We start from the raw sequence: 22,781 nt of genomic DNA on the forward strand, positions 1-22,781 counted from the left end.
TACAGTTTTTATGATTTTGTTCTTTTAATGTATATAAAATACATATTTATAATGTATAAAAAATATATGATAATTATTACACTTATATATACTTATTATATATTTTTATAATAATTTATAACAACATAAATAATTATAATATATTTATATATTAAAAATATTATATTAATATTTATTAGTATTATAATTTATAAATATTATATATTTATATATTAAAAATATTAAGTATGATAATTTTAGATACTTATAATATATATAAAAATAAAATACATATAACAGGTATTATATAAATAATAATTCAAAATATAAAGAGAAATAAATAGTAATAATATTTATAATTTAAAAAATATAGCGTGCTGAAGAGTGGGAAAGGGAAATATATCGTGGGATGGCGCGCGAATTTTAACTCGCGTCTCTCTCTCCTCTCACGTTTCGTGCTCATCTCCCTTCATCTCACCTACCACGCAGCCTCCGTAGTTCCCTCCTCAGTATGATCCGCGCGGTCCGAGCGCGAGTACGCGTGCATTCCAGTCTGTTGTTTAGTTGTTGCATCGCGAGACTATTTTTTTTTTTTTTTCGTGTTAAAAATGTTGATATACTCTTGTGAGGAAAATTAGAGTCTCACAGATCTTTTCACGAGTTTTCAGATAAAAACGATTGTGTCATTAAAATGTCGTTAATACCCTCTATCTTGACTTTTAGAAAATTTAATTGACAGAAAATTTTATTGCCAGTAGCAATATTTTGCGGAGATATTTTTACTTGCGTCCACAAAAGTAGGTGAAATAAATGATCTCCTGATGTTAGACATTTTAATTTCTAAGTTTAATTTCTCATTAATGTTTAATATTTTGCTCGTCAGTCGACTTATTTAAACTTACATTTTGTGGAGCGTTTATGTTGAACTATTTGCATCAGTTGCCTATTTTGTTGTTTCACGAGTATACATATATATAACGGCGAACCTATCAAAAGTTTTGCGAGGCAAATTAAAGTTGGATTAAATTTGATTTTTAACGAGATTATCGACCACTGTCGTACAGTAAAATATAAAAGAGCTACTTTATTGGCTTTTAAGACTTATCTAATCCCTATCTAATTTTTATCGACATGATATATATGTAAGATTATCACATGTATATTTTAAAAATCGATGGAGTATGAATAAATGTGAGAATTATTATTATTAATTTTATGTATGTAAATTTAAATATAAATTAACATTGAATTAAATTATACAGATTTTTAAATAAATAATATTAATTAAATATAAAGATAATCGGGCTTAAATATATCTTGAGCTCGCAATAAGGTTCATTGTAATTGTCAACTTATTAATTAAATAGCACTAATTTTTCATTTCATTTTTATTCGTCTTATTGTTAACTTTTTGCAGACATTTGTACAATAAATAAATAAAATAAATAATAAAAAATTCTCAATTTGACATACGTTTGATTTCGGTAACTAATACATATCGCTGTCAATTTATCTCTTGGGATTCTCTTTCGGTTTCCCGAAGTTTTTCAAGCTTTTGCATAAAAAAAAGGAATCATGCTACTTTGCCATTCAAATATCAAGCGAACCATTCGAATCGATTTAATAAACCCGATCGGCCGGCGATTCATCTTGGATATCAAAGATTCATATAATGCTGTGAGATTCTATGGCATAAATTCGTGGCATGCTACGCGGTCACCAATCGAAGGTGACACGCGACTTTCTGAAATTCAGCAGTACTTCTCGGCAAGGTTACTCTTAACGCCATGTTTTGAAACTAAATTACGCAGTTTCTTAATTATAACTTTCTTAATTATAAATTTTTAAATTTAATAAAATTTATTATAAAATTTTCAATTTTAAAATTTATAACATTTATAAAATTTTTTTTAAATCTTTACAGCAAGTCATTCTCAATGTGTAAAGCATGTATAAACTGAATTTTATAATTCTATAAAAAAATATGTAAAAGAAATTTATAAACATAAAAATATGATAAATACATTTTATAAATATAAAAGAAACTCGATCATATATATTTTTAAATATAAAATTAGAGAAGAAGATTTCTTCCTCTTTCTCATAAATGAAGTAAGAAATGTCAATTCTCTCTGAATGTATCGGAGAATTTGCGAGACTGAAAAGTTGCAGAGAAAGGAACGATTTCTGGCATATATACAGAGTATCTTTGAAATAGATCGCCAAATTATGTCAGAATTTACCCTCGTACCCTCGTGTGATCTTCGATGACTTTTTCTACTCATGTAGGCACTTTTAACAGAAGTTGTCCCATTCGAACTTTCTTTAAGAATCTTTAGTTGACTTCGTATAAGTAACTAAGTGTGTAGGATACGTCGTTTGTAAACTTGTAACACAGTTAATAAATTATAACTCGTAAAAGTCGCAAGATCTACGGAAGGGAATGGGGCTGGCGATTCGCGAACAGACGAGAGTAAACATTTACTTTTGCTCTTTCGCCATCTGCCAGAACTGTGTAGATAGTCGGTAGAGAATCGAAGAGAAAAGAAAGAAAAGCATCTCGATATGAAACGCGAGTGAAGATTTCCCGGGAAAAAAAAAAGTGAGATGTGTCTCGGCGTTACCGGGGGTTCGGAAAATGAACAAACTCCACCGACGGGGAAACGAGAGCGTCGATGGCGTCGAGACGCGAGCGACAGAAATTGGAAAAGTAAGTATACGATCGTATAAAATCGAGCGAAAGCTATTTCCTTTCGAGATCGGGGTTCACAGATTTTATTCGTCGCGCGAAGCTGATTTATCTATCCCATCGCGCAATCTTATTAGATTTCAAGAGGAAAATATCGAAATAATATCCTGGACCAATTTTCTTTCATCGGATTTTTCGTAATCAATTTTTAGGTGTAAATAAATTTTTATATAAATTAATTAGATAATTCATATGGATAAATTATAGATAAATTTATATAAATTTTACACAAATCATAGATAAATAATTATAAATTTTTATATAAATTATAGATAAATATGTGTGAATAATAAAATTTTTTTCTAAAAGAATATATTTTGTTATAAATATGCGATTATATTTAACAAGAGATATTTTATATTTTTACTTTATTTTTAATTGTTATATTTTTGTTCTTAAAATTTCTTGAAATTTCTATTAAAATTGAAAGTAAAATTATGGCTTTCTAAGAATCAATCATGCTATAAAAATCCATTAAAAAAATATAAAAGCAATTGAAATGTACTAAGGGCGTATCACTTAGCTGTACAAAGAAAAAAATTCTTCCCGTTGAAGCGCATTTTTAAGTGCTGTCGCTTATGTAGGTGCAATTGGATTAGTTGCGACTATTAATGCCCTCATTAATCGCGATCCTTCTATCGATCTCGAAGGCGCGATAGCGCCTTCAGCTGTTCATATCAGCCATTTACAGAAGGCCGACATTTTATCAAACAAATCGCGCACGATGTCTGAGAAGACCTGTTGCTCTTTAATATCGTGCTATTTTTTTTTTTTTTAATAATAAACATTTTTACGTACCTTTGACTCCAACACCTCTTACATAATAAAAGATGAATATATTTTTATCTCTTTCCTTTCTTATGTTATTTTACTTTTTTTTTTTATTTTATTTTTCTAGGTTTTTTTATATTTTATATTTTTTTAGCTGTGTGTAATTTATTTTATTCGTGTTATTTGCGATTTGATTTAGTCTTACTATTGTCATATCGCTCACATTACATGCGTTATTTAACAAAAAGCACATTTGTATAAATAAAAAAAGTGCGTTGAACTTAAAATAATGCATTCCAGAGAAATGCGAATAATACTGTAATTTTCGGTTTTTACACATGATTGGATTACCATCGACTTTTTCTCGATAAGTTTCTTTCTTTCTCGGAAAAATTAGCCTGAAATTTTCAATAATTGCTGATTAATTCACGTCATTCCGTCGAAGAGATCGATAAGCGCTTCGTAGAAAGACAAACTTAATTATTTATCCGGAAATTCTGACATTGGGGCGAGTATTCGTAATATTTAAAAGATTTGACGAGAGAACCAACAAAATTTAAAAGGGTAAACAGCTTAATGTATTATCTAATAATACACGACACTTATTTATCATGTGAACATTGGAATTTTTGTTTTAATCTATCAAACGCTCAGCCATAATTAATTACAATTTATAAGACACATTCACAGTGTTTTGCAATAAATTTTAACGAAATATTATCAGAAGGACGAATGAATATTTCTCGCGATAACTAAAGTCGCAAATTCCAATTGTGCAGCGAAGTTTAAGAGATTCGGAGGAAACAATTTTTTTTTTTTTTTTCACGACAATGCAAAAATTATATTCGATAATACTCAATTTCAACCGGTCATTAAATTTTAATAGAATTATACGACGGGGATAATGAAAAGGAAAACGGAAATGCGATTTTAATCAACCACCTTAGAGGAAAAATTGCACGAATAATAAATAATCTCAGCCGAATCTCAGCGTGTTGCTCTTTCATTTTAATATTCAAGTCGGTTATATTTTAATATTCAAAGTGCTGCTGGTTTTAACGCCTTAATGGACGACAAACTTATCAAGCTGCGAGAGAAACGTGTTTAAAATAACAGAGATAATTGACGTAAACGTTAACTTAGCTAGAATGTCGGATCGTGATAATTCTCGTCGCTCGAGAATATTAATGAATAGACAACATAATTATAAGAGCAATATATAATATATATATATACAGGGTGTTCCATGAAAAGTTGCTGAAACTAATCATTTGTCACTTTTATTCAAAGGGAGCAGGAAAAGCAAATTATCTATTAATTGAGATTTGGATTTGGCAGTTTCATATTTACATAAAGACACTCGGAGATATTTTTTTATCATTCAATAAACGTTTATAATCAATACCAAATATGTTAAATATAAATAACATGTATATATAAATAAATAAATGTATAATATATAAATGTGTATGACAATGTACAAAATATATGTAAATAAATTTGCCTGACAAATATTCTTTATTAAACGGCATTTTATTTTCCCCACGTGTATTTTGAAAATGACAGCTGATTAGTTTCAACTTCCCATGGGGCACTCTGTATATACATGTACATCAACTTTTATAGAAATCTATTAATTAATTGACTTGCCACGGTAAACTGGCTATTTTCGGTTCGTTTGCATTCTCTAATTAACAATCATTTCCCAGCTGAAGAGTCGCGCTGTCATTGGCCTTTAGAGGCGTCGACAGTCATTGCGAAGCCGTGTCACTTTCCACGCGGGACCACTAATAAATTACATCCGTACATCTCCCATCATCGGTCGCGATCTCTCTCTCTCTCTCTTTCTCTTTATCTCTCTTGAACGCATCGGTGCACCGGCACGTCCGTCGGACTACGATGCACTTCAGCCGATGCACTTTCACGGATCAAGCCACTTAGAGCACCGAAGCTCTTCGGCTTCTCGCAGAACCGAAAAGCACAGCCCGGATGGATGCAATTTTCAAATTAAATTCGAAGCCTCCGAAGAGCAGCTTCGAAGGCGCAACAGCTGAAAGCGATAAAATATTTCCCGCCACAGAGGTTTCCTACATTGTCATCTTCTTTTCAAAAAGTGTAATTTTTTTTTTTGTAAAACTTTGTCACGCGCACGATTATTTATATCTAATCTCCTTTTCAAGGCTACACATTTGTTCATTATAATTAATTATACCCGCGAGTCTCTCTCTTTCTCTTTATTCTACATTATTATAGTCTATTTTATTATGCATTTTTATTGTATTTAATTATAAACAGTATACAATATTCCCAGACACATCATGCAATATTTTTAATAAATATTAAATATTTCTATACATTAAGACAACAAATCGTGTAAATTACATTTGATATATTATTAAAATATAAATTAAATATTTTAAATAATATTCATGGTAAGTAAAAAATACATATTTGTAGAGTAATATTTTGTAAATATTTCTCAAATATTTGCTGGAATATTTATGATAAATTTTTATCATTTAATATTTAGAAAAATATTTATTTACAAAAAATATTTAATAAAACTATTTATAAAATTTTTGATATATGTATATTTATAAAGCATTTAAATAATTCTTATAAATATTTTGTATGTATTTTATAAATATTGTATACTGTCTGAGTTAGTCTTACAGTATTATCAATAATATCTAAATATTTATACAATGTATAATAATATTATAATATTATTATCACATTATTTAATATTTATATAATATTATTACACATTGCATAATATAATTATAATATAATAATATTTTTAGAATAATATTCTTCTTAATATCATTATCAATATTAATATAATAATATCATAATCTCATTTCATTGATATCATAATTTCATCTCTTAATATCATTATTAACATCATTATTAATATTAACAAATTAATATCATATGATATAATAATAGAATTTTTATAACACTAATTATAATAATTAATTTTTGCCTTATGAAAAATCGATAAACATTAATTATCTAAGTGAGATAGTACATCAAGGATGTACGCTTGGGGTTCTTTTTAATACATTCTGAGAAAAAAAAATATAATATAATCAGATGTAAATATACATAATTAGTAACAAAAAGATCTGATAAAACATGTGACCACACAGAATTACATAAGTTATCAGATCTTTTCATAATAATTATGTACATTAACGTCTAATCGAATTATATCATTTTTTCTCGAGATGTCATTAAATACACCCGAGTCATGTTTATTTTTATAAACGCGGAATATTGCGATGCGCGAACTTTCTTAGATATAAATAAGTGAAGGTGCACTCTGGCGAGTAGCAATATTCCATCATCCTTATAATGTATCAACTTTATTATTCATGCCCTGCATTAACGTATCGTTATTAATTTTCCGCGTAAATTCGGACGGAGAGAAACCGAGTGTGTGCTATTGCTCTCCTCTCTATCTCGTTCTCTCTCTCTCCTCCTATGAACTCGATTTCTGGTTTTTTTTAAAAAATCTGCTATGATTTAAAGTTTTAATCACGCTAATTACAAAATGCAAGTCGTGAATGGAATTTGCATGTCAAATACATCGAATTCTCACAGAGAGAGGAAACTTTTTAGTATAAATGTTAAAGAGTTATTGGTCGCGTAATATTTATTATACAATAAAATAAAAATTATTAATTAAGTAAGCATATAATTATTATATAAATTATATATTTTATATTTATATTATTATATGTTTTATAATTTATGAAAATATACGTAAATTACATAAATTTATTATACAAATTATTACATATTATTATAAATTTATGATGTTTATTGACAACAATTTCAATTAATTACAAGCTATTTTTTTTATTCAAAATTAGTAATATTTAAGATACAGACATTGTTAAATATTATATAAATTATACATTTACACTTATAAAAATATTTATATATAATTAGTTACATAAATATATTAATTATATATATAATTAAATTTCATAAATTATTACATATTATTACAAATTTATAATGTTTATTGACAATAATTTTAACTAACTACAAGCTATCTTTGAATTCAAAATCAGTAATTTTTAAGAAACATACATTGTTAAAAATCGTGAAAAAAAAAAAAAAAAAAAACGAAAAAGACAAAAGCGGAAGTCAATCTTTTATTCTGATTTCAATTTCAATCTCCACGTTAGAATTTGCAACGCGAGTGACAGGATCAGATAACGCACGTCCGTCGTAGGTGGCAGCCAAGCTTGTCGATGCAGCAATTTGTTCAGGGATCAGTATTGTCGCGAGATGTGTATGGAGGATACACGAAAGGTTGTCGATATCCGGTATGTCAGTTAATCCGACCGGTCGCGTGCGCGGGAGCCCTCATCCCCCCCCCCCCGGGCAGATAAATAGCGGCGCCTAAAGAGGATGACACTTTTGTATAACTCCTCGTCTAAAATATCTCCAAAAGGGGCGGAAGGGGGAGAAGATCACGCGTCCGATCTTACACAACGATTTATCGATGTCCCCGATAAGTCCCGTCCTTTGTTTGCCATAGAAGAGGCGGCGTCCTTTGTTCGCAAGATCTCGCCTGCAATCAACGCGCAAACAGTTGCCCTCCCCCTTCCCTCCCATTTCTGACGTCGTTATCACTGTGAATTTCTGACGATAAAGAAACCGATGACAAAGCCCGCCTCGATCTTCGATAATTAAAATGGAGCGGATAAAGCGCGCGCCTACGTTCCGGAAAAATTAATTTAACCCAATGTAGATTTTAAACTGAGATTTTGAGGTTCAGATTCGGATCTTTCGAAAGCCCGGGCCTTCGGATTTTAATTAATATCGAATTAAATGTGTACACATATATAATTGTCATTCTTCTTTTTAAATAAGAAAAGGTTTAAAACTTTTGTCAGCGTAAAATATTGTAAACAATGAAGAACTTTAGTTTCAAATATTTAATAATAATAAATTATATAAATTACCTCTTAATAATTAATAATTTTAGTAGATTAATACTAATTATTAATTAAATTTATTTTCCCAAAAGATCGTCTTTATTTTTAAATAATCACGATTAACTTTGTGGTTATATTCGATAAAATTCGTCTCTAATCTTACGTTAAAATATCTACAATTGATCCCTGATAAGAAAGGTGCGCGATTCAATCAACTGATTTACTCATGCGATCAGCTGATAGCGTCAGCTGACTTAATACACGTGACGTATCGAACATTCTGAACATTACGGAAAATAACTGTATCAATGAAAGAAAATATCAGAAAGACCAAGTTTTTTATTCTAAATTTCTTCCAGTATTCTTACATTTTAAATGTAACTTTTTAAATTAATATTAAACTTTTATTTAAATTTTAAAAATTATTTTCTTACATATTATGTATATTAATATAATTATATAATTTATTATGTAATAACATATAATTTTAATTATATAATTATACATGCATATATTATTAATTCATTATATGTATAATTAATATATTTAATCAAATGTCTTATTTTTCAATGTCTAATTTTTAAAAAAATTTTAATTTTAAGTAGGTCGGATAAGAAACTTATTAGATTAAAATATAGTCTATTATCTCTTTTTAGATTGCCTTTAGGAATACCTTGAACCGGCGAAAAGACCTCGTTCCAGTCTGTTTCGCGTTGCATCGATCGTGACTGGCGATATCCCGAGGACTCCTTCGAGGCTCGTCATGCTGGTCCCGGAGGGCAATTTTACATCCTGGGTCGGCAACTGGACGACGATCCTGCACCAGGTGTCCTGCAACGACACCCTCGGTGGCTGTGCTGGCGAATGCGACGCCACTTCCAGCGGATTCGATCATCTCTGTAGCACAATCGGGAGAGGAACCCTCGCTACCTCCTCTTCGACGACCCTTTTTTGCGCGCCCTGCGATTATGCGAGTTGCAACGTCAACGTATCCCTGTTGCTCGACAGCCTCGAGAGTATCGAGGGCATCTTTCTGTCTAGGATACCGATGAGAAATTGCAACGCCACGTTGTTCGACGAGGAGGTAGGTCTTCTCTTCGAGAAGAAAGATGAGGCATCGAAATTCAAGAGGGGCTTTAAATTCAAGGATTTTAAATTCGCATAATTAAACTTGCAAGAATTTTTGCAGAAAATTAAAGCAATCCTAACAAGATTTCGGAGAATTTTTAAGACTCACTAGAAGCACTAATAATAGTTTAAAACATTTTTTAAAGTTGAAGTTTTCATAATTTTCAATTTTTAATTGACCCTTCAAAATTCTTTTTTTTTTTTTAATATAACTCGAAAATTTAAATATCTCAAAATATTTCTTCTTATTTAATAGAAGAAAATTTTAAAAAATCTAAAATCATTATTTAAAAAATAATTATATTAAAAATCTAAGATTATATTATATGTATAACATATAGCTTATTTCAGTATTTTATTTCAATTTTTAAAAGGGGCTTTAAATTCAAGGATTTCAAATTCGCATAATTAAACTTAAATTAAAAATTTTTAAATAAAAACGATCCTAAAACCCTTAAAAATCTTTTTTTTTTTTTGGAAAAAAGAAAATTAAAAAAATCTAAGATTATATAGCTTTTATTTCAATGTCTCACGAATAGCAGGAAAGTTAAGAGACCTTCAAATATACCTGGACATTCGAATATTTGTCTTCCTTAAAGTGACAAAACTCACTCGATTTTCGTCTCAAAATGGGCGACACGTAAAGATCTTCATCTCGAGCGAGATGACAATTCAAGCTCAGGACGACGTTTAAAAGATCGTCGCCTTCGGTGTTGACATTTCCTGACAGATTCCGACCATTCGTCTTGAATAGAGGGAACGATATCGTAAAACCCCAAGTGTTTTCCACCAGATTCTCGAGTGCTCGCCGATCAGCGGCGTCGCCGAAGACCTGACCGTATCCTGTACCCATCGATCCAGGATCCTCGGCAGCATCGCCGGGACGAAGACGCGTCGCTTCGATTGGAGCTTCCTGTTCGTAGCAGTTTTCATAGCCGCCGGCGGTCTCGGCAACATATTGGTCTGCCTCGCCGTGGGATTGGACAGGAGACTCCACAACGTCACCAACTACTTCCTGCTATCGCTGGCGGTGGCCGATCTCCTCGTCAGCCTCTTCGTCATGCCTCTGGGTGCCATTCCGGGCTTTCTGGGTGAGATTTTTCTTTTTCTTTTTAATTTCCGCCCTTGAATCTGAAGTTTAGAATCGTTTAAATTAATAAAAAAAATCCTTTAAATTTTTTTTCGGAGAGACAGAATGAAATGGAACGGCAGTAGCGCGCGGGGGGGGGGGGAGGAGCGGGGATAAAAAGGGAATTCTTTAACGGAATTTCACGGATTTTCTGCTGAATAGATAATGGACACGCCGGGGAAACGACGCGTATCACCTGCGCGTCGGAGCACGAATTTACAAGGACTTCCGCGATCAGATTACGCATGTAATACAACCCGAACTTAAGATTTTCGTCGCGAAATATACGGCGAAACGACGCGGAAACGAGAGACGACACGCATAGAGAGGGTCCCCTTCCGGTCTCATGTCGTTACGAAATTTCATACGTAACGCAAACACACGATATTTATGATAAATATTTATAAATATTTATTTTTGTGAATATTATATAAATTGTGAATATTATATTTTATATATACACATACACAGGAGAAAAAATCATAAAATCTGTATTTTGATATATTATTAAAATTCGATATTAAATATTTTATATAATATTTAATATCTAATATAATATGTCAAATACAGACTTTATGATTTTTTTTCTCTTAATATATATATATATATATATATATATATATATATATATATATATATATATGAATAATAGTTTATAAATCATATTAAATATATTTAATAAAATATTAAAGCATTAATAAAATATTTCTAATAAAAATATTAAATATTTTACATGTTTAATATTTAATATATTTATATTGGTAAATAAAAAATTAAATATTTGTAGTACTTTGTAAATATTTGCTGGGATAATTATGATAAATCATTATAATCTGTCAATCTAAGGTTATAAAATATTACGAAATGATTATACATTTTGATAATTATTTTTAAAATATCCAAATAATTATTACAAATACTTGTTATTTATAAATATGTATGCTGGGTTATGAAAGCATTGCAAGATTATTTCATCAACTGATAAATCTAATCATTAATTGCTTTCTAACGCATTTAATTTATGATATTACTCCAGAGCTTTAATATTAATTAAATTCAAGATAACATCTTTCAAAGCGGTGACATAATCTAAAAAATTAACGATCAAGGCGAGAATTACTTCTACATCTTTAATCATAAAAAAATTCCATTAATTTAAGGATAATTATTTCATCAGCAAAGGAAAGATTAACACCTGATTTATTTTAGACGCATGAATCTGTGGTAAAGTCCGAATAAATCTCTTCTCTTCCTAGATCGCACCCCTTTCCTGGCCTACTCTGTCAAGGAACGACTTTATCCGCGGGTTTTCGCGTCACGTGCTCGCGCTTCATCCTTCACGTGGAACACGTCGACGACACGCGCGGCATTAGCGGACTCATCATCGCGGCTCGTTTATCTCGCGTACGAGACAGCATTTGCTCCGCGACCTGAAAGGAGTAATTTCCACAGAGAGAGAGAGAGAGAGAGAGAGAGAGAGAGTCCTGGGGAAACTCTAAAATCCCGGTACAGGCGCGTGACGCACCATCATTCGATTTCATCGAACCGTTAATAAACATATACCGAGGGCCGCTGAAACATTGAGGGAATTTTCCATCTCAGCGAATTTTCCCCCGTCGATATTATATAATAAATGCCATTGGAAATTGCGGCGAAAACCGCAAAGATTCCCCCCTCTGGGGAAAATTATTTGCACGAGCGATAATAATCTTCCCGTGTGAGCTTTTCCCGAATCTCTCTCTCTCTCTCTCTCTCTCTCTCTCTCTCTCTCTCTCTCTTTCTTCTCCCTTGAGCGAGATTCTATATAGTCGTTAGTCGTTAAATTTAAAATGTCTGAACCTTTGAACTTTGACACTTTTAAATTTCGTTTAGAAACGCGGATTTAAATCCCAAATTTTCCTTGTTCGAGAGAAACTTTGGACTCGCGAACTTTAAATGTCGGAATCTGTGTAATGTCTGTCCCTTTTAAGTAAGGGAATTTGATCAGAATTTCCATTATTGGATTTTCTTAACCACTTATACACAGAATAATTTATAATTGGCAAGCACATTAAAATACAAACGAAGTTTCGACATTACTAATCTCTAAACAATTATTGAAATGTTTATTAAATGATAAGAATGTCTCTCTGATCGTTTTAATTGCCAAATATCCAAAAAATGACAGCTGATTACTTTTGATAATTTCCCATGGGACATTGTGTATAAAGTTCGATTCGTGGAATATTTTATATAATAAATATATAGAATATATAGAAATATATATAAATGTAAAATATATTCATAAATATTAAAATATTTATAAAATATGAGTAATGTAATATTAGTCTTCTCTCTCTCTCTCTCTCTCTCTCTCTCTCTCTTTCTCTCTCTCTTCCTCTTCTTAAAGACTAGTAAACAAGAACTAGCGGTTTAGCAATATTATGTCAAATAATTCTCAACGTCCTTGATCCGATTACAGGGTGTCGTGATTATAGCGTTAATTAATTCGCGTTTCGACTGAAATTGCGAGCAACGAAGCACGCCGTATGGCCATTAAGTACTTTCGAGTGTCCAATCTACGTCGGCTCGATGACAGCCTACAATTATCCTTATGATGACATGTCCTATCTGTCATAAAATTCGTAGTGAAATTTGCGTCAAGCATATCCTCAAACTTTCGACACATTTAATTACAAAGTTTAATTGTTAATTTATAATACTTTATACAAACGACTTAGTTTAAAAATTCAACAATATTTTTAGCATTTATAAAATCATAATACAAATAAAATACGAAAGAATAAGTTAAATAATAATAATCTGATCTAATTAAAGTTTATTTTATTACACAACGATTTTTATTTTATTTATTTTTATTTTTATTACTGATTTAAATTGAATTGATCGCGGTAAAAAAATATGATGACGGAACAAAATGTATCAGTCAGCTGACAGGAAGACCCTTTAAATTCTCTCGCGAAAATTCATTTCCGACGTTTGTTCTCATATCTATCCGTCAGATGTATACCTACATATCATAGATAACTAGGGAAAGTATATATGGGCACCTTGTTAAGAAGGATGTGCGCGTTGGCGCGTGTCAAAAGTACAACCCTTTGTGGGTGCCGAAAATTGGCAAACTCGTCGTTCCGGAACGATACGGGGATGTTTCGCATTCAGCGATGTCCGCGCAAACTATCCAGGGGCGGAAGGGGGAGGCCTTACATCCCGATTCTTTCTCGCCGGAAATGCAAACCGCACAGTTTCAAAGCAGCTAAACTTTCCCTTTGCAAACGAAAGAAAGTGTATGCGCAGAATTAATAATACATAATAATAATAATAATAATTGGAGCGTCTCTGTCTCTATCTCTATTTTTCGCGAATTATTTAAATTGATAAATAATATAATTTTCTACGCAAACTCAATGCGGGGATTTTTAATGACATTTTGGAGAGAATTTTATCTATATGATTTTCGCTTCAGCTTTTTTAATTCGTTTTTTTTGTTTTGCTTGTTTCGTATTTTTCGAATTTTATTCTCACGTGTACTTAAGTCTTTATTGCAGCGTGTCCGCTCATCAAGGAGTGCTTTAATCTGTTACTAATGAAATTCCTTGCAACGTAGTCTTTGCGAGAGGATCTTAGTAATAATGCGACTATGCAAATTTTTGGGGTTACTATGCGCCCTCAGAATTTCTGCGCTTCTCGCCTTAATTTTCACGAGTGCAATGCACGACGCGCGGCCTAATTAAGATGATTATTAATCGAATTATAATATTCATACGATAAGGGACTGATTAGAAGAGGATGTCTGTATCTCAAATTATACATTTCTCTCATTCAATTCGTTAAATGTCAATTATACCGAGCAATAACGATTAGAATTAGAGCATCAGAGTTTACATAATTAATTTATATATAGGAATATAAATAATAAATAATAATAATTTATAATTTTAAATAATAAATAATTATTTAAAATTAATAATTAATATTGATAGTAATTATGTATTATAAGTATTATATATTACAATATGTAATAATTACAATTATAATTATAATTTATAATATTTAAATAATATTTATGAGAAATATATCAGAATGAGAGACAGTGTAGAACAGAATGATAAAACCAAGAGTGGCAATCGACCGTGATGGCAAATTATTGTTTCAATCCTATGATCGGAGATCTAATTAATTACAGATACGAATTTATAAATCGTCATTGACATTATCGAATTGCCTTATCTTTGCTTCGCAAATCGTCTGTTTGAAGAATCCATCACCGTACGATATAGTCGCTCGCTGTTTGCTTAATCCTTGGAATAATATTGGGTTCGTTGCATACGAAATATTGGATTCCGAAAGTTCCAGCTTTATGACTTTTACTAAATAAACATCCTGCCATAATCAAATATCACGTGACCAAGTGATATAGCTTTTTTTTGAGAAAAGTCTCTTCAATTTTTACAAAATGTTTTTTTAAAAATTACGGCAGGTTTATTAAAATATATATATTTATATTTTTATATGTGTAATTATTATATATAATAATATATTATATGCAATATGTATAATTTATTATTATTTAATTATTATATATATTCAACTTATTACACTTATATAATAAATTAATATAATAATGAATATAAAATATAAATATAATAATAAATATATAAATATAGTAAGAAATATATTATATAATTATTATATAAATATATAATTCATTATTATATAAAATACTATATATACATATTTTTTTTTTTACAATTAGAGAGAAATAATCGGCATTTTCGGAAAAAAAATTCCAGGTATTTAATAATTATAATTTTTAAATATATAAAGAAATAAATATGGATTTTTAAGATCGCTATTATTCATTGAATCGTACAAACGATCGAATACAGCTCCCGGTTACGTATCGGCAGATATACGTTTTCGACCGCGAATCTTTGATGCGACAAAAATACACATCGCCTACTCGGAGAATCCGCCCGCGCAAAGTCACGGTTTGTGTAAACGCATTTTCGACATTTGACGTCGTTTGATGTGATCCCATTCATAGTACCACGTGGATGCATCGTGCGTTCCGCAACCTCCGTTTATATCCGCGCAGTACAATAAAGACCATTCTCTCAAGTTATTTTTCCATTAGTCTCTCGCACAAAAGGTACGTGCATCGGGAATGTTGAAAAAACTGCTTGTGACAAAAGCCAAAAATCCGATAGCAATATCACAATATATCCGAATCCTTTCTGTAACGTCACATATTCTGTAAATGAATCTCCCGCGCAAAAAGACCGCAGGAGATTCGCTATTAATTAATTCCTTCTTTTGACAGTTTTCGCACGTGAGATATTCCACGGAAAATTATGCAAATATTTAATTTGTTTAATTAGAAAGTTTAAAAGAAAATAAATTATTACGTAAAATTGAATAAAAAAGTAAATTATTGTCTCTCTCGCGATTAATTGTATGTATATATATATATATATATATATATATATATATATATATATATATATATATATATACACTCTCTAAATATTATTTCAACTATTAATTATTTAATAATTCGATAATTCGAGATACGATTGAAACTTAATAAAGCTCAAGTTTCATTTTAACAGGTTTTTTTTAAGCAATTTTTTCCTTGCTGAAATTGGATGAAATTTTATTTTTACTGCTGGTATATCGTCACATATGTAAAACTTTGTAATCTTTTTTGCATTAATTATTAGCGCATGTCTTTCATATGACAGATTCTTTTTATCAGACAGGCAATATTTATAAAATATATATGAAATATTTATAATAAAATTATTTAAATATTTTATAAATATTTATCAAAGTATTTTTTAAATATTTTTGTAATCTTAGAGTGAACAGAAAGATTTATATTATAACAAATATTCTAACAAATATTTACAAAATATAATATTTATTGACTATTTTACTGACTATAAATGTATAAAATATTTAATCTATATTTTAATAATACGTCGAATACAATTTTTATGACTTTTTTTTCTTAATGTATATAAAATGTGTGTATAAAATATTTATATAATATTTCAAAAGAATAAATAGTAAGAGATGTATGAGTGTTATATTATAAAAATTATGTAGTGTTTGAATTGCAAACGAGTTGGTGTTTTTATATGCGTAATAAAATTTCATTTTCTACATTTAGTTATAAGCGCATGAATATTATTTATATGAAGCGCAAAAAAACAAGCTTAAACACACGAACTCCATGTTCTAAAGGTGAATATATATAAGGATTAGGAACACTTTTTAAAATGTATATATATCACTACAAATATATATATATATATATATATATATATGTATATATATATATTTATTTATTTCTTTTCACTTTCCATAAATATTATATAAAATGTTTAATAATTATAATAACTCAATCTATAATATTATATAAAATATTTAATAATATATCGAATACAGTTTATGAGTTTTTCTCTTAATGTATATAAAATATTTATTTAATATTCCCAAAAAATAAATTGTAAAATTATTTATAAATCCTTATCATAAAAATTGTGTCTGGATTGCAAGCGAGTTAATTCTTTTTATATATATATATATAATATAAAACTTTCTCTTTTACATTTAATCATATATGTATAATAAAAGCATATTATTTATATCATTTCGCGAAAATAATAGGATCGTTCGAAAAGAGCTTGAATTTCTACGGCTTTTTTACGAACTTTCCAGGGTACTGGCCGTTCGGCGTGGTCTGGTGCAACGTATACGTGACATGCGACGTGCTCGCGTGCTCAGCGAGTATAATGCACATGTGCTTCATCTCCTTGGGCCGTTACCTGGGCATCCGTAATCCTCTCAGGACACGTCACACGTCGACGAAGCGGGTGGTGAGCTTCAAGATTGCCGCTGTCTGGTTGTTGTCCATGTTGGTCTCCAGCTCCATCACGGTGTTAGGTAAATTACTATTACATCCCTCCACCTTCCCACCCCCTTTCTCCCCTTACCCATTTACTCTCTTTCAGAGAGAGAGAGAGAGAGAGAGGGTGAAAATATGGATCTCCGATATGGAACAATACGTATTTCGCGAAGCGGGGGGAGAACATGAAGGCGCAAACAAACCTCAAAGAACCAGCAGATTCGAGAAACCGGGGGAATTGCATTTCTGCGCTTCGTTGTTTGCCCATTTATAGAGTATACAGCTCCTCCTTTATTCCGAATAATTCTATTTTAAAGGAATTTCGGGCGAATCGCCGCCGCACAGTCGTGTTTATCCATTAATCTTCAGTTTGTGACCATAAAGGGACTCTTTTAAGGATCTTTATTTTTCTACATTTTTGAGAAAAATATGAAGAGAGAGTTCAGAGAGCAGATATCCTGGGGAGAGATTATCCTCGCGGTTTTTACAAGCTGTTCGCGAGATAAAGAGCGAAGAAGTGATGACGCGACGCCGCATATAATACACGTTTATCCACATAATGCACATTTATCAGGGTGTATTTTTAGGCTCTCCATGGCCGCGTCACAGCTCCTTCTTTTCCGCCTTTCCTTCACCCATTATTCAAATCACTTGATGGAAATTCTGATTAGCCGAGTTAAATTTCTCGCGAAAATTTCGCGTAAAATCTTACTATTACGTATATATCCTCTCGAGATAGTCGAGCGTGCAAAGTTAATCGAGCTTAAATAGGGTTGCACAAGAAAAGACAATATTCGTAAAAATTTTGTGTTAGTATTGAACATTTTTTCGCCAAAGCTCAAGTATTAAGTATTAAGTCTTATCTCGATTCTATTAATTTTTATCTAATTTTATCTAATATCAATTTTTATCTAATACTGAACAATTGTTTAAAATAATTTTTTTACATAATTTTTATAAGATAATTATTATTATTTATCATATTCATTTACTTTTTACAAAACACAATATATAAAATTTAGCTGAATAATTGTGTAAAATTTTATATGGTTTATTTTGTTTATTATATTAATTGCTTCTCAATTTTGTTAATAAATTTTTTAATTATTAAATAAAATTTTTTAAGTTTGTATACATATATAATATACGTGATTTTTTCATTTAACTTACAAATAAACATATTAATAATTTCGACAGGTCCAATAATTTTGAAACTTTTAGTCTTGATCTATTATCTTAACTAATTAAAAATCTCGAATTTCGAAACGAAGATAAGATAATATCAAAATTAATCTTGATATAACTCTAATTGTAAGTTTAAATTCGAGGCTCCAGAACAATTTTCCGTTTAACACAATTGTATCAATTGTGTTACAATTTCAAAACAAACTTTAGAAGAAGCTAATTCTCTGGGAGAATAATTTTCGTCAAAAATAGGATGAAACGAGAGAAATATGATTGGAGGGGGGTGCGTCTCGGGAGTATGCAACTTGACAGATAATCAAGAGCTTCGATTGACAGCTGATCAGAGAAGGGGCTACTCGAGAGATGTCAACTCAAACAGCAAGGATCTCGTTGTTTCAGGCATCATCAATCCCTCGAACATCATGCCGCGTCCGAGGGTGTGCGTCATCAATAACCGTGCGTTCTTCGTGTTTGGCTCCCTGGTCGCCTTCTACATCCCCATGATAGTCATGGTCGCGACTTACGTGTTGACAGTGCAGCTGTTACGCAAGAAGGCGCGATTCGCGGCTGAACATCAGGAGGGCGATCAGTTTCGCCGACTGGGCGGCAAATACGCGTCCGGAAAAACGACGTCATCATCGACGGCGTCATCGTCATCCACCGCCGCGAGATCGTCCTCTTCCTCGGCGAAGCTGATCCGTACTTCCGGTTGCAGCACTGAAAAGGAAAGGTGAGAATTTGATTCTCAGTAAAATAAATAATGTAATAATTATTATAACAATGTAACTTAAAATATTATATTATAATTTAATTTTGAATTAATTATAAATTAATAATAACATAATATAATTACTACATGTATATAAATTATATATAAACATTAATTTTTTATTCCTTTCTTTTTTCCATAATATTATGTATATATAATTTAATTTAATTTATAATTTATATATAACTATTTAACTTATATTTAATTTAATTTACATGTAAATATAATTTATTTTTTTTTTTCTCTTATAATTATATTTAAAGAATATGTTATTAAAACAAATATATAAATATGCAAAATAAGTTTGTCTGTCTGAAAAAAATAACAAAAAAATGAGTACATTGAATAAACTTGTAGCTTGAAAAAATCATGATCTTCATATTTTTATTAATTTTTTAGATAAAAAAATTATAACTTATATATAGTAAAATATACGATTTATAGTTAATTGCAAAATAAAATTGCAACTGTAACATTTATTTTCGCGAGTAAAATTATCTGTCCAATTGCGCTTTTATCGCGCAATTTACTTTACGCAGAGCAAATCGCGACGCATGCAACACTTTCGAATGTCGAACGACGATTTACGAGTCTCTATGCATCTCAAATCGATCAGCTTTCTTCATCAATTTTTATCGTAACTCGACAATTTGCACTCAAACGCAGACATTATCACATTACTATTGATGCAAAAATTATTTAACATTTATTCCGATTTTCAATTATTGTCATTATGTCATTATACAAAGAGAAATAACAATATTTTATTATAAAAAAATATAAAAATTATAAAAATTAATGATAAAGTTATTATAGAAGATATTAATTAAATATTAAATAAAATAAACTGCAGAAATAAAAGAAAGCATAAGTTATTATAGAAGATATGCTTTCTTTTATTTCTGCAAATCACTTTATTTAATATTAATCTTTTTAATAATAATTAATGCACTTTTTAGTCACAAAAAGATACACAAATACTAAAATAATATAAAATATAAAATATAAAAAATAAAAATATGAAATATAAATATATAAAGGTTTATATCAGTTAAATCAATAGTAGAAAATAATATGGGCCTTTCTCTCTTCTCTTTCGAGAATAAACGCGTATGTAATAGTTTTCGGGGATTTAATTATCGGCACAGCGACAAATGCGGGGGTGTGAGAAAGGTCTTGCCGCATCTGAAGTTAGCGGTGAACGGCGCCGGAAGTCCCGCCGCAGGATCGCAACAGCACAAGTCAAAAGTGGATCAGGCGACCCAAACGCCGGAGAACATCGCGCGCGAAACACGAAACTTCACCCTCAGGGCCCTGAAACTGCAACTGAACGTCACGCCTAACACCCTAAATCTCAGGTCTTTTTTTTTCCTTTTTTAAATTTTAGTATAATTTTTTTATATACATATATACATATTTCTTGTGCGCAAAAGAAAAAAAGAAAGCAAAAATTCTGCGGATTAAAAATTCGCGTGTCTGGTTTCTTCTCCTTCAGATGTCAATGTGTCAAATTTTTCTCCCAGATTCCTGGCGGGACGAGCGAAGAAGAGATCCCTGGCCGCGAACGCGGTCGCGACCGAGCAGAAGGCGAGCAAGGTTCTCGGCCTGGTGTTCTTCACGTTCGTGTTATGCTGGGCGCCGTTTTTTCTGTTGAACATCTTCTTCGCCGCGTGTCCCACGTGTCCGGTGCCGAGGCACGTGGTGGACACGTTCCTCTGGCTGGGTTACGTGTCCTCGACAATCAACCCGATAATTTATACCATTTTCAATAGAACCTTCCGCGCCGCGTTTATTCGCTTGCTGAAGTGCAAATGCTCCAGGTATAATCTTATTCATTATTCATATCTTTAAACAAAGTATCTCAGTAGTTATGTAATACATTGTGAATTATTAATTTTTTAGATTGATTTTAATTTTAATTATTTTAGTATCTCAACATTTTTATAATACATTACAGATAATTTTTTATTATTTGATTTTATTATTTTTAACAAGTTTCTCAAATTTCTCGCAAAAGATGAAAAGAGAATTACCTCGAAGAATCAGCATTAAATTAACAGCAAATAACAATTAATATAATTTGGAGAATTTACATCGTTATTTGTAATAATTTAGATGCAATTTTTCCTAAATATTTATTTTGTTTCCTTCTATTTTTTACATTTCTCTTTTCAATATTTCTAAAAATAATCTTGAAACTCTTGAATTTTAATATTTTAATTTCTAACGTGCTTTTTTTAATGTTATTTTATCACGATGCTGAATTACATTTCTAAGGAAAGTACAATATAATTTTCAGAAATTCCATTTTTAATCCAACGTTTCTCTCTAATTAAGCTTTTCAAAGTATTATATAAATGAGAATTTTAATTGAAAATTATGCGCTTCTTGGAAATGTAATTAAGTAATGTAAATCGTACTAACATTTCTTAAAGTTATTTATTAAAAATGTATCGAATGTAAGAATAAAAAAAATATAATAAAATATAATTGTCTTCTAAAAATTTTGTAGAAAAAAAAATTTCCATTATTTTATCTGAATTTTAATAAAAATAGTCTACTAATTTTTAGGTCTGCAAGGCCTTCGAGATATCATTTCGTTACCGAAAGCAGAAGAGGGGCGATGGGCCTGTGCACGTCCGGTGCTCTTCCATTGGCCATCAGCCTCCAGGGTACACCTTTATTGAGCCCGACGCCAAACCCGACGCCGACGCCAGCGTCGGAGAGCTCGTTCGCGACGATGATGCATCGTACGCCGAGTTCGCTCTACCGGGATACCTTTTTAGTTCACGAACCCGAGCAGGGCGATCATTAACCTCGTCCATTAATTAATTTCGCAATGAGAGATTATACTGAACAACAGATGAGAACAGACTATTTCAGTTGAAAAAAAATCAGTGTACAAATAAATTTTATCCTATATATATATATATATGTATTTTTGTTTGCATTTTAGTTTTTCAATTCTAAACTTTTTTCAGTTAACCAAAATTATCCACTTTTGATTGAGAGTAACTGAGTGGCTTTGCAAACTAATTAAAATCATTCGAGAGAGGAAAGAGAAAAATAAAGTTTTGTTACCCAAAAAGAATCATAGGATAATTTTGTTAAATACTTGACAGTTTTTTTAAAATTCTTTAATAAATAAGTATTGTAAAAATCTCTCAACCTTTTAAGAATATCGATGTATACGACAGACAAAA

General features: G+C 30.7%; 1 protein-coding gene across 10 annotated transcripts; it reads left to right on the forward strand.

Annotated features, from left to right (window-relative positions):
- The first annotated feature begins 504 nt into the window (after positions 1-504).
- On the forward strand, positions 505-22,768 carry 5-ht2a (5-hydroxytryptamine receptor 2A). 10 transcript variants are annotated; one of them, XM_072907308.1, is made up of 10 exons: positions 505-776; positions 1,523-1,708; positions 2,489-2,689; positions 9,111-9,538; positions 10,376-10,673; positions 17,438-17,662; positions 19,209-19,539; positions 20,727-20,936; positions 21,102-21,398; positions 22,150-22,768. In XM_072907308.1, the coding sequence occupies exons 4-10, from the start codon at positions 9,218-9,220 to the stop codon at positions 22,391-22,393; spliced, it is 1,926 nt and encodes a 641-aa protein (XP_072763409.1). In that variant the 5' UTR covers positions 505-776; positions 1,523-1,708; positions 2,489-2,689; positions 9,111-9,217; the 3' UTR covers positions 22,394-22,768. The 10 variants fall into 10 exon arrangements, with proteins under 10 accessions (XP_072763409.1, XP_072763404.1, XP_072763410.1 ...); XM_072907303.1 differs by lacking the exon at positions 1,523-1,708 and having other exon boundaries at positions 2,402-2,689; XM_072907309.1 differs by lacking the exon at positions 1,523-1,708.
- The last annotated feature ends 13 nt before the right edge of the window (positions 22,769-22,781 follow it).

The sequence above is a fragment of the Anoplolepis gracilipes genome, chromosome 15 (genome assembly GCF_047496725.1).
Source record: "Anoplolepis gracilipes chromosome 15, ASM4749672v1, whole genome shotgun sequence".
NCBI classification, from domain to species: domain Eukaryota; kingdom Metazoa; phylum Arthropoda; class Insecta; order Hymenoptera; family Formicidae; genus Anoplolepis; species Anoplolepis gracilipes.

Bases quoted from the DNA above. Each gene is read 5' to 3' on its own strand.
- 5-ht2a (XM_072907308.1), top strand. From the start codon at position 9,218: ATGCTGGTCCCGGAGGGCAATTTTACATCCTGGGTCGGCAACTGGACG. The intron at 10,674-17,437 runs GTGAGATTTTTC...CGAACTTTCCAG, and splicing joins TGCCATTCCGGGCTTTCTGG to GGTACTGGCCGTTCGGCGTG. The intron at 20,937-21,101 runs GTCTTTTTTTTT...TTTTTCTCCCAG, and splicing joins CCTAACACCCTAAATCTCAG to ATTCCTGGCGGGACGAGCGA.